This window comes from Prionailurus viverrinus, chromosome A1 (genome assembly GCF_022837055.1).
Source record: "Prionailurus viverrinus isolate Anna chromosome A1, UM_Priviv_1.0, whole genome shotgun sequence".
NCBI classification, from domain to species: Eukaryota; Metazoa; Chordata; class Mammalia; order Carnivora; family Felidae; genus Prionailurus; species Prionailurus viverrinus.
In genome coordinates this window covers 95,118,903-95,132,209 of record NC_062561.1, presented here as the reverse complement: position 1 = coordinate 95,132,209, position 13,307 = coordinate 95,118,903, and the positions used below count along the sequence as shown (strand labels likewise).

Below are 13,307 nucleotides of genomic sequence, written 5' to 3'. Positions count from 1 at the left end.
GGGGCAGAGACAGAGGGAGACACAGAATCTGAAGCAGGCTCCAAGCTCTGAGCTGTCAGCACAGACCCTGATGCAGGGCTCAAACCCACAAACCGTGAGTGAGATCATGACCTGAGCCGAAGTTGCACACTTAACCGACTGAGCCACCCAGGTGCCCCATAAGCTCTTTAAGTGCTTTTTATTTACTACAGAAGCTAAGATGTAACTGGATTTTGATTTTCAACAGATAGCTGGAGAGTGGCACTTGGGCACTCCTCTGGTGGGATCAGGCAGTCCTCGGCAGTGTCACCCGCACCTGGTGACCAGTGTCAGAGCCTCCCAGCACACTTGGATGGAGAGCACAGCGGGGTAGCAACACCAAGGTCGCAGGAGGGGCAGACAGCCAGGCAGAAGACAACCAGAGGTTGCTGGAAAGGGAGAAGGGAGCCCAAGAGGGATAAGGAGGGAGAGGAAGAGGAAGAAGAGAAACGTGGAAGAAAAGACACAGGTGACATGGTTATTGGAAATGGGGACTGTCATCAGAGGAAATATAGGAAATAGAGAACGGATGGTCTAGAAAATACCGGGGGATATCTCACACATAATGACTTGGATGCACGGTGATATTCTATTGCTTACATTTAAAATTTCTTTTTCTTTTAATTTTTTTTCATGTTTATTTTTGAGAGACAGAGACAGAGCATGAGTGGAGAAGGGGCAGAGAGAGGGGGAGACACCAGATCTGAAGCAGGCTCCAGGCTCTGAGCTGTCAGCACAGAGCCCAATACAGGGCTCGAAACCAGGAACCGTGAGATCACGACCCAAGGCGAAGTCGGACACTTAACCAACTGAGCCACCCAGGTGCCCCCGTTTTAAATTTGTAAATTTGGAGAAGAAGACTCTGACCTATGACCCATGGTCAAGTCTGGGGGGTGGGTGGTGCTTTGGTTGGTTTTCATGGCCACATCCACTCACTCAGGAGCCTCTTTGCGTGAGACAAATACAAAACGAAACTTTGGTTCTGCTTCATCACTTGCGACTACATTGACTTACTCCAGCAAGAGGGAAAAACTTGAGATCACGTTGCCTTGAATTTATACAACATCTTTAAGGCATTTAACTGGCATATTTCTTAATGTTTACATCACTCTGAGGTAGATCAGAGATCTGTGGTTTTACCCCCATTCAACAAAAACAAAATCAGCGTGAAAACACAGAATTAAATCACACAAAGTCTAGAGCAGGATGCCTTGCTTTAGCGGTCCCGATTTAATCCTGTGTAACGAAACTAAGCTAATTCCATACATCGTAACTGATGAACGCCTTTAAAGTTCTCCAAACTACAAGCAGGTTCGATTTGGCCAGATGAAACCGCGTTTCAAACTTGGTCCCCTGAGGGCTTGGCTGTAAAGATTATGCTCTGGTTAGCATGTTGGCCTTTTAGCTCTATTTCTCTGTATTTGGCCACTTCCCTGGGGCTGAAGATCTGCCCCTAATTGCTACTGTCTGTTGACAGCATTATTTTTGCACAGAGACTTTGGCCAAATGAGCGTCTGGCCCACAGGTGGGTACGCAGTCTCCAGATTCAGAGCAAAGCCTTCCTCTCATTCCGGCCTCCACGACAGCAATCCCAAGGGCACTTTGTGGATCCTTCGATCCTGGCTCTTTTCGTGACACAATAAAGGCTCGGTAGCCTGTAAACCGTGACACAGGCAATGGGCACTGTGGGGAGAGAGAAACAGGCAGACACATCGCTTGCCTTTAGGGCACTTAACATGGCTCATAAAATGACCTATTTCTTCTTTTTAAAATTTGCTTTCCTTGGCTTTTCTGTGTGCTAGGGACTATTAGTTTTTCTGGTTTCTGTTCCTTTACACTGCTGTGTTATTTGCTCATTACACTTTTAAATACTGCACTAAATAAACCCCAGAGTATTGCAAATCCGTATTTCCCTCAGAAAAGAATGTGCGCTTTTGGCCAAGGATTTAACATCCCACTGACTTTCACAACAGAACAAGCAAGACTCTTCTAAGGTGAATTTGTTTTCACAAGGCAGTTAAAGTAAATTCTGTGGTTTTGTAGCCCAACATGAAATCTCCCCCCCGGAACGGAGCAGCACTGGCAAAACCCTCAGCCATCACTGAGCCTGAGGGCCGAACGTGACAATATGGGAAGGACGGGGGGCGCCTGGGTGGCTCAGTCGGTTAAGCGTCCGACTTCGGCTCAGGTCACGATCTCGCGGTCCGCGAGTTCGAGCCCCACGTCGGGCTCTGGGCTGATGGCTCAGAGCCTGGAGCCTGTTTCCGATTCTGTGTCTCCCCCTCTCTCTGCCCCTCCCCCGTTCATGCTCTGTCTCTCTCTGTCCCAAAAATAAATAAACGTTGAAAAAAAAAATTAAAAAAAAAAACAAAAAAAACAATATGGGAAGGACGGGAAGGACTCCCAGGAGCAAATGTGACGGACACACGAATGACAGAACATGAGGTTTTCCAGACTCACAAAGTATTGGAGGACAAAACTCTGCACAAAGTACATTATGACGGGCCTGAGGGGTGCCGGAAGTGGCCGCCGCTCAGTTACGTGTTTTTCCGTAGCCACGCTGTCATCCTGGCGTTGCGCTTTTTGTTTTCCAGATTTTTGTTCTTTATTGTCTGTAATTTGGCACGAACTGTGAGCTTCTGGTGCTCTTCCAACATGTTGCCGAAAAACTGCTGCAGCTTGAAGGACAAAGGGAAGGCCGGTCAGTGCAAACTCAGGTCTCGTTTAGCCAGAAGAAGGCCAAGTTCATGGTCAGTAACAACAGGCTTGCAAATGGCCCGTGTGGGCAGGGGCGGGTGGGAAGGCCGGCCTCTAGATGGCGTGCTCCTGGGGAGACCGCACACCTGCCCTTGAAGAATCAGGTGCGGATTCCATCTGTGGAAGGGGAACTTCGTCTATTTTGTTCACTGCTCTATTCCCCCGAGGGCACACAGTAGGTGCTTGATAATGACCTACTGAATGCATATTGGGGATTATACAAGATGTGTGGGCAGAGATACAGTGAGATCTTCTCTTATCTCAAAAGAAACTTTGCAACTCCTCAAGCTCAAAGCTGGCACCTAACATCTGTGCCTTTACAAGTGTATCCTTTATTTAAGAATACTGAGATGGTGGCGGGGGCCGGGGGAGGGGGGGCCTGGGTGGCTCAGTAGGCTAGGCGTCCAACTTCAGCTCAGGTCATGATTTCATGGTTCCTGAATTTGAGTCCCACATCAGGCTCTAGGCAGACAGCTTAGAGCCTGGAGCCTGCTTTGGATTCTCTCTCTCTCTCTCTCTCTCTCTCTCTCTCTCTCTGCCCCTCCCTACTCACCCTCTGTCTCTCTCTCAAAAATAAATAAATACTTAAAAAAAACTTTTTAAGTTATTTTAAAAAAGAATATTGAAATGGGCCACCTGGGTGGTTCAGTTGGTTGAGCGTCCAACTTTGGCTCAGGTCATGATCCCACAGTTCGTGAGTTCGAGTGCCACATCAGGCTCATTGCTGTCAGCACAGAGCCTGCTTCAAATTCTCTGTCCCCCTATCTCTATCCTTCCCCCGCTTGCACTGTCTCTCAAAAATAAACAAACATTAAAAAAAATATATTGAGATAGTAGCTTTGTCCACTGGCTAGATTCCTTCACTGGGTCAGCTGGGGCATTTATTTATGGGAACATCTACCTCAATATTCTGCATCAGCCACACCCCAATGAACTAATAAGTTATATTCCAAAAGTCTATTTCTGTGTCACTGGATTAGAATTTAGAACATCCCAGATGACTGTATACCCATCCCCCGCTCACAAAATGTCACTTAAACACCAGTGTACTTGAAATTGAGCAGAAATAGGCCACCAAGCCTAATTACAATGTCAAAGAAAAGTCAGTTTGGAGGAAAGAGCAGATGAAGGAACCGGGAACAGACCTCCCGGCCTCTCCCACACCTGCCTGCCGTGGGAGCGACAGGCCACAGCCCCGATTCACCTGTAGTGCGTGGGGGGAGGGGAGGGGAGAGGGGTCTGTGGGACTGCAGGTGGGCTTCATGTGTGCTGGAGAGCGTGAGGCCAGGCTCTGGCGGGTGCAGTATGAAGCCCCGAGCAAGAAATAGTGGAAAGCGTATAGAACCTGTGCTACGCTAGAGGGAGAAGAGACTCGTGCGGCTTTTCATTTTTATTCTTGTCATTATTCTCCATATGATCCTGTGAACACATAGATTACGGCAGGACCCTTGGAGATGACTACTTTTTGGCAAGGCTATTCGTAGTAGCTAATTTAACTTGCTTTCAAAACTGCAAGAATTGAACCCCTGCGAAACATACTTTTGCATTAATAAAAATCAACTATCAGTGAGTACAGTTTCGGAACTTTGAGGACAGCTAAATTTACACACACTTCATTCATTAAACAACAAAAAATCTTTGCTGGGTTCTGTAGACACAAAGATGAACTGATGCCCTTTAGACGACACCAGCACACTGGGGCTCCTGGGTGGCTCAGCCGGTTGAGTGTCTAACTATGTCTCATGGACAGGGTCCAGCCCCGAGTCGGGCTCTGTGCTGACAGCTCCCAGCCTGGAGCCTGCTTCGGATTCTGGGTCTTCCTCTCTGTCTGCCTCTCCCCTGCTTGCGTTTGCACTCTCTCTCTCTCAGAAATAAACAAACATTAAAAAAAAAAAAAAAGGAAGATACTCGCACAAACTCGCCATCCCTGTGGGAGCACTCCTTCCAGCATTTCTGGGTGTGCCCTTCACTCTCTTGTCCAGGGAGTCCCTGGTAAATCACGTCCTGACAGCTCAGTCTCAGGCAGGCCCAAATGCAAACAGAGATCATGCCTTCAGGAATTAGTGGTTCTTCCTCTCTCTTAACAACAACTACACAGCTCACTGCTTCTCTCTCTCTCTTCTCTTTTTTTTTTTTCTTTTTTTGGCTCACAATCAAACCTCAGGCCTTTATGACTTACATGTGTATTGGTGTATTTGCTGGGGCAGAGAGGGTGATTTTATCTTTCTTCTCGTTTTTTTAACCAGCTCGATGCATGGAGGGGACGGAGCAAGCTCCTAGGCCATCTCCCTGCTCCCCAAATCCATTTAATATATTGCCCTCGGAGAGAGGATGTATCAGTTATAAAACTGGTAAGAACAGACACGACGCTTGATCTGAGCCAAAAGGCCAAGAGGCGATTGAGTTTCCTTTCTTATTTACACAGGCCCCTTCTGTTCTTAGGAATATGGTCCCAGGCCACGGTGTTTAATTTGTACTCAGGCATTAAAAAAAAAAAAAAATTAAGTCTACTGAAATGAAATCAATGGACAATAAATTATACTCGCTAAAGCATACAAATGAGTTGTGATGACTATATACATCCGTGAAACACATAGACACGTTCAAAACACAGTACATTTCCACTACCCACAAATTCCTTCAGGCACTTTGCAACCCTCCCTCTGTCCCAGGCAGCCATTGATCTGCCTTTTATCACTAGAGATTATATTTGCATTTTTTAGAATGTGCGTGTGTGTTTCAAACTCAGCACCATCATCTTGAGATCTATCCAGGCCATGACACAAACCTATTTTTTTTTTTAATTGCAGGGTAGTATTCCCTGGTGTGGATATATTACATTTTCTTTATCAATTCACCTATCGATGGATGTTTGGATGGTTTCCATTTTTTGGCTAACGAGAATGAAGCTGCTATGAATATTCATGTAGAAAACTGTGTGGATGTAGGCTTTAATGTCTCTTGAGTAAAAAAACCTAAAAGTGGAATTAATAGGTCACTATGTGTCTAGTGACATTTTAAACTACTGCCTTGGGCCACCTGGGTGAAGCGTCCAACTTCAGCTCAGGTCATGATCTTACGGCTGTGGGTTCAAACCCAGCGTCGGGCTCTGTGGTGACAGCTCGGAGCCTGGAGCCTGCTTCTATTTCTGTGTCTCCCTCTCTCTCTGCCCCTCCCCTACTCTCACACACACACACACACACACACACACACACACACACACACACACACTGTCTCTCAAAAATGAGTAAACATTAAAAATTTTTTTAATAAAATAAAATACTGCCTATTTTCCAAAATAGTTGTACCATGTTCCATTCTCACCAGCAGAAAAAGAGAGTTCTGGTTGCTTCACTTCTCTGTCAGTGTGTGGTATTATAAATCTTTCTAATTTTATCCATGCTACTGGGTGTGTGGAGGTTGTATTTATATATTACCCTTGTTTTACAGTGTGTGTGTGTGTGTGTGTGTGTGAGATTTCTTTTTTTAATAGTTATTTGCTTTGGCCCCTTAGTTTACTTTCTGGTTAAAGGATCCCATTTTCTTTCTAGAACTATTCCTCTCCTATCCCAGGGCCTGTGGTTTGAGTGGGGCTGGCTCCAAAGGTGGGCACATGACCCAGGTGAGGCCATTGGAGTATTTCACTGCCGCGCCCCCCCCCCCCCCCCCCCCGCCGCCCCACCGGACACAGTGATTGGTACATGTGACCCACGTAGGACCAACCAGGGTCATTCTATGGGACTGGAACTTGACATTAGGTGAGAAAGGACCTCTTTTCCTGCAAGTGACAGTGTTAAGGCTGACATAAGCCTGGAGCTATGTTTGCCTCCACGTAGAGAAAGCCTGCCTAAGAAGAAAATTAGCCCAGGAGAAAGCAAAGCCTGGAAATGACAAGCCCCATTGTTAGTTTCTAGAATACAGATAGGACTAAAATGTGTCTCTGTCCTCAGGGAGCTCATTATAGCCTCAGGGAGTAGACATATTTACACCCCAATTACAGTATAATGTAGTCATGACCAGGGTACAGATATTCATAGGATGATTGAGGAGAAGGTATAAATCAGTTCATGGAAAAATTCCTGGAACAGGTGTTTGGAGCAGGGTCTTAAAGGGTAACGAGATTTATCCACCCAAGGCCAGGCATGGGGAAGTCACCCAGATCAGAAGGCAGAGTGTTTCCAAAATCTAGAAAATGTGGGACAACATGCAAATTTAAGAAAACCTGTATGTGGTACAGTCCAACTAGAGGGAAAATATTTGGGAGTGTCTGTCTCTCTTGCTCCCCAATGCTCGGCGGTGAGGTGGGCAAAAATGAAGCCAGAGAGGCAGATGGGGGCCAGGTTATAAAGGATGCTAATTAAAAGATGAAAAAAAATCTCTTCTAAAGCTGCAATGAGCTACTGAAGCTTTGACAACTGGGCAAGGTGTGGCAGCAGTGTGAGGGCTGGGAGGCACGGAAGACCAGCCTGAGGTACAGGGCCCTGGCCAGAGTCCCCTGCAGTAAGTTAGGTGAGGAAGGACGGAGTCCAGTCCTCTGCGAACAAGAATGGTCTCTATTTCAGCAGCGAGAGAGAATTAAAAGTAATTTCCTGCATACAGTGAAAATAACACCAGTAGGAGCAGGGAATATAATCATTCAAATAAGCCTGTTGTTTTTAATCTATTTTTAATGTTTATTTATTCTTTTGAAAGAGACAGACAGAGTGTGAGCAGGGGAGGGGCAGAGAGAGAAGGGGATACAGAATCCAACGCAGGCCCCGGGCTCTGAGCTGTCAGCCCAGAACCTGATGCAGGTCTTAAACTCACAAACCGTGAGCACCACCTGAGCTGAAGTCGGATGTTTAACCCACTGAGCCCCTCAGGGGCCCCAAGCCTGTTGTTTTTTTATTTTTAGCAATTCCAAATTACGTTAAAAATGGCTCCTGAATTATTGTTACAATTCACAATATCTAAAGTACTTACCTCTGTGATCTGTAAATCTGTGCTTATGGTTCTCCCTATTATGTACATTAGGTTAACCAGCGATTGTGTTCCATACCTACAAAGCAACAAGATGCTAATCAGACGTGGAAAATGTTTTGCAAGATAAAGCTATACTTTATATAGCAGGTAAATGCTAAGCGTACAGCCCCTATTGACTCCTATCTCCTGAATCTAAGCAAAATCATGTATGAATAAGGTTAGGGTCATCATTTAAGAGGGAATCTATTATATAGAGAATTTTATCAGCACTAAGGAAACATTTACAGTTAAATATCGATTTCTGTACATGTAGTTCTAAAACTTTTAGTTACATATAAAAAGCTCCTAAAAACAACAACTGTTTTTATCTTTTTAAATGAAGTGGTCAGAATAGTGGTCACACACCTCAAATTAACATACTCTATAAGGGGGTAAGTAAATATGCAAAATTATGCCCCTTAACAAACAGTTATTAATATGGGATCACTTTCGGAAACTCTGGCTAAACTACCCTGAAAGCTTATTTAAAATTTTGAATTTGTATATTGTTTTTGGAGAAATGATCCATGTCTTTGGAGATTCTCAAGATGCTGGTGATCGCAGAAGGGCTAAGTACTTCTGTTCCCTCAAAGAGGCATAGTGACTGTAACTTCCCCTCGAGTTTAGTGTCCTTGAGTAGCCAACAGGGATCTTCTGCAATAAAACCCCAGGAAACATTGTTACGGAAATACAGCAGATACATACCTGCCCAAAGCCTTGCTGAAGTTAAAAAGGTAAATAAAGACTTTTGGATGCATTAAAAAAGAAAGAAAATTAAAATAGGGTTAATGCTTTGGACCGAACAAAAAAGGGTTGCAGCGACACTGTTTTTTTGATAGTTGACGGTTAATACACACGACTGACTTACTTCAAAAATGTATACTTGACACTAAAAATTGCAAGACTTCACGTTGGCATAATATCAAACAATGGAGAGAGAAAACAATGCTTTCATTCTTTTTTAAGTTTTCAGCTGTAACTTAAGCTGTGTGTTCCTGACGAAAGCGAAGGAGACATAGTCTACATATAAACAAATTTGTTTCTATAGGAAAAGAGGACACACTTCTTAGTTTTCCTTTTTTTTTTAAATTTTTTAAATGTTTATTTATTTTTGAGAGAGAACGAGAGGCAGAGCACCAGTCAGGAAGGGGCAGAGAGAGAGGGAGACACAGAATCCGAAGCAGGCTCTGGGCTCCTACCTGTCAGCACAGAGCCCGACGCGGGTCTTGAACTCACCAACTATGAGATCACGGCCTGAGCCGAAGTCAGATGCTCAACCGACTAAGCCACTCAGGTGCCCCCTTAGTTCTCCATTTTTATTGGCCAAGTATTAAAAGCTTGTAAAACAACTCAAGAAATTTGGCAATATTTGCAAAAACAACAACAACAAAGCAAACAAACAAAAAAAGCCAAAACAAACTGAGTTCCAAACTTAAAAAAAAAAATGTGGAAAGCTACCTAGGGCCCTACCAGTGTGATTTTCTACCAGAGGAAGAAGACTACCCTGAGAGGCAGGGCTGGGTTTGAAATTATCTTGAGCAGTTTATAACTTATAAAAGATGGGGACTAACATATAGTTCGAAGCATTGTTCTAGAGATGAAATGAGATGCTGTGTATTGAAGCACCCATCAGAGTACCCGGCACGTTTTATCCCTTACTATTCTTGCAAATTCCAAGAGGAGGTCTTTCTGCCACAGATGATCTGTCCCTCTTGTTGAGAGAGCCATCTCTGAAACCTTACTGAGCAAAACTATATACATTACAAATAGTTTATCCTGCCAGTGGTCCGATACGTGCTCATGAACGGAACGTGCTCATGAACTGAACGACCAGAGCCTATGTGTGTCAGTTTAGTTACCGTTTTAAAAAACTGGTAACATTCAAGGGAGCCTGGGTGGCTCTGTCTGTTGAGCTGAGCATCTGACCCTTGATTTCAGCTCAGGTCACCATCTCACAGTTTGTGTGTTCGAGCCCCATGTTAGGGGCTCTGCGCTGACAGCGCTGAGCCTGCTTGGGATTCTCTCTCCCTTCCTCTCTCTCTGTCTGCCCCCCCCTCTCAAAAATAAATAAACTGAAAAATAAAAAAATTGGTAACATTCTGTGGTAGGGTGTGCACAGGGATTTGGGCCCCTCTCGTCTGGATCACCTCCTGTCTCTCTCCTTTCGAATTCTCCCTCCTCAACCTTCCCCTGCCATGTCTGATTTCCTGAGGCAAGCGTGGCCACTGGACAAGCATGGGGGCACCAAGGCATCCAGCCTGATCCAATGACTGGCAGTGGGAATAGGCTGTTCAGAGCTCGGGTGCCCCACTCCATAACGCCTAACTTCTCTCCATTTGCTTGTTCTCCATTTCTCTCTTCAGCTCCGTACTCCCCATGATGAAACACAACAGAGACAGAGTAGGAACGTGTACCAGCTTTCACGCTGAGGACTTCAGCCCATGTAACAACAGTATTTGAAGAAGAAATCGGGCGCTAGGTGAAGAACGGAGTAAGATTTCCTTTGGGATCAGTTGAATTTGAAACTGATCACACCCTGCATTCTGTATTCACGCAAAGCTAGGGTTTTCCCACAGGCTGCAGGGTCTACATTGTTGTAAGAAAGCCAGAAGCACTTGACCAGGATGCCAGGGCACAGAGAGGGTTTCTACCGCCTCCAGGAATAATGCCTACAAACACTACTGCCTCATGTCTATATCCACAAGTTCTTCCATAAGATCTATCTGTAGCTAATGGCCCGAGAGCATTTTTCTGCAGCCTGCAAGATGTCTTTGTGGTCAGTGGAGGCTCCCTCATTGCCATCAGGACTCAAAAGATCATCTCCGGCCCAACAATGAACTCAAATACCCTGCAGCAACCAGACCAGTGCCCTAAACATGGGAGGGAGGGGCAGGACCAAACCAAAGCTCTTTTCCTTCGAACAAATATTCCAAAATATAGTTTCAGAGGAGGCTTCCTGGCCCACTTACTGTGACAGGTCCCAAGTCAGACACTCAGTCCTGCCCTGAGGCATTTTCTGGTGTCCTCTCCTCCGTGAAAAAGGTAATTTTTCCCAACTGCTTGTTCAAATCCCACACAAATGCCATTCTTCTCTTTGGGTTCCCCCAAACCTTCCCCAGCTCTCCTCTCCAGCATTTGTCAGATACCATGTCCTCGTCACCTCGTATTCCTGACAAGAGCTTAAACTAACTGTGCCCTGGCATGGAGAAACTAGAACTTTTTTACTACAAGAAGGAACCTTGGAATCGATCAAAGAGAATACCTTTCATTCTATGTAAGAGGAAACCAAGGCTGAAATGTTAACAAGTAAACAATAAACAGTTGTTGCTTTAGTTACAGCTCCAGAGGAGAGGGTCAGAGCACTCAGTTTGTTGTTATCTGTTTCTCTCCCAGAACTTCTCTCCTGGCAAAATGACACTCTATGAACATCACATATACAGTTATGGCTATAAGATGCAGGAAAAGGGGTGTGGAAAACTCTAGATTTCCTTCCGTGGGGCTTCTTGGGGTCTTTATGATGCTAGCATAGACTGTGAATTTGCAAAAAGCAGAGATTCAAACAGTTCCCAAACTGACGGTCTTTCTTGCTCACAGAAGTCTGAGCAACGTCTTCCATGAACAATGCTCGGTGGAACGTACTGGAGAAACACTAATTTCAAAGCTAACTTGCTCGTCATCAGTCACGTTTCAGCAAACTCAGAATAAGTCTTTCTCACATAATTAAGGTAAAATTTAATTTGTCAGAGGCATTTTTTTATTTATCCTTTCATGCTGTCTTTATCATTGTATGGAGACAGGTAACATGCTAGTCTTCTTGTCAAACATAACTCTTAATATTTTTTTAAACGTTTATTTATTTTTGAGAGAGAGAGAGAGAGCCAGAGTGTGAGCAGGGGAAGGGCAGAGAGAGAGAGGGAGACGCAGAATCCGAAGCAGGCTCCAGGCTCAGAGCTGTCAGCACAGAGCCCGATGCGGGGCTTGAACGCACAAACCGTGCGATCATGACCCGAGCTGAAGTCGGCCACTTAACCGACTGAGCGACCCAGACGCCCTTGAAATGTAACTGTTGAAATACATGATGATTAATTGCTCTGATGTACAAAGAATTGACTAAGCATTCTTGTTTCATGTTTAGTGTATGTGATAGTTTAATTATTAATTTGAACTTTACTTCCTTCTACAAATCCATAAATGTTATCACTGTTTATTGAAACCAAATTATTGGCAAAATCCAGCAAGACTGATGAACATTACAATTAATTTGAAATAAATAAAAAATAAATAAAAATAAATGTACTTGAGGTAGAAAGCAAACTTATTTGAGTCTGAAAGACATTGTGTAGCAGACTCTATGAGAGGAGGGGGCTGAGATGAATTTGCTGTAAATAGGTATCTTTTTTATGGGCATGACATTTTGTCGATAAGAGATAAAAATATTCAAGCCATGGATTAAAAGTTCATACATTTACGGGCACCTGGGTGGCTCAGTTAGTTAAGCGTCCGACTCTTGATCTCAGCTCAGGTCATGATCTTAACGGCCATGAGTTCGAGTGCCGCATGGGGCTCTGTGCTGACAGTGTGGAGCCTGCTTGGGATTCTCTCTCCCTCTTTCTGCCCTTACCCCACTCATGCATGCACGCTCTCTCTCTCTCTCTCTCTCCCTCAAAAGATAAATAAACTTAAAAAAAAAGTTTATACATTTATAATTCTAGGAGCTCCTTGAGGTTAATAAGACCCATTTAGAGTTAAAAAGAAAGGGGAGGCATTCTCTCCATTTAATATTGTTATGCACATCACTTAAATAAATTGCTACACGGTGGACTTTTCAGAGAGTGTTACCAACATGTTCTCATTCTCTAACCACAGAAAAAGGGTTCTTCTGAGGAATAAAAGTTAAAATACACTTCAAGTCACTTAAATTGAGAGGAGTCTTCCCCATGGGTTAGTCAAAGGCATTTTGGGGGCTTGGTTGGCACATGTGCCCTGCATGAAGAAGAAGAGAGGAAAAAATGAATTGAGGGGCTCATTACCCCCAGGAGCAGTGCTATCCAGCTGAACTCTCTGTGGTGATGACAATGTTCTACATCGGAGCTGTCCAACGTGACGGCTGCTTGGCCATATCACACTCTTAGAACAGGGCCAGTGCAACTGCGGAACCGAATTTCAAATTTTATTTCATTACTTATCAGTTCAAATGTAAATTCAAATATCTATATGTTAGCTAGTGGCTATCATATTGAGCAATGCAGCCTCAGATAATATTTTACTCAGGTGCCAAATGGTTCCAGGTTAAACTATACCAGAGTTGCCCGGGGAGCTAGTGAAAGGTGCAGATTTCTGCCCTGTTTTGGCAGATTCTGATTTTACTTATTTATTTTCATTTTTATTTTTTTTAATGTTTATTTTTGAGAGGGGGCAAGGAGCAGGGAGAGAGGGGGACAGAGGATCTGAAGTGGGCTCTAGGCTCCGTGCTGACAGCAGAGAGCACGACACAGGGCTCGAACTCATGAACCATGACATCATGACCTGAG

The 13,307-nt window shown here is 44.4% G+C and overlaps 1 protein-coding gene and 1 non-coding gene across 2 annotated transcripts in view; both read right to left on the bottom strand.

The window, feature by feature from the left end:
* Positions 1-785: 785 nt before the first annotated feature.
* The window catches only part of LVRN (laeverin), a 74,525-nt gene continuing 62,003 nt past the window's right edge, over positions 786-13,307 (bottom strand). Inside the window, exons 19-21 of the mRNA XM_047861644.1 lie at positions 7,738-7,813; positions 2,479-2,696; positions 786-1,701 (exon numbers count right to left, since the gene is read on the bottom strand). Of these exons, the coding sequence (XP_047717600.1) occupies positions 2,556-2,696; positions 7,738-7,813 (217 nt within the window). The 3' untranslated portion in view covers positions 786-1,701; positions 2,479-2,555. The remainder of the gene's footprint in view (positions 1,702-2,478; positions 2,697-7,737; positions 7,814-13,307) is intronic.
* Positions 4,983-5,175, bottom strand: LOC125147621 (U2 spliceosomal RNA). Its single transcript, XR_007145247.1, has one exon. It is a non-coding gene; the product is annotated as a U2 spliceosomal RNA (small nuclear RNA).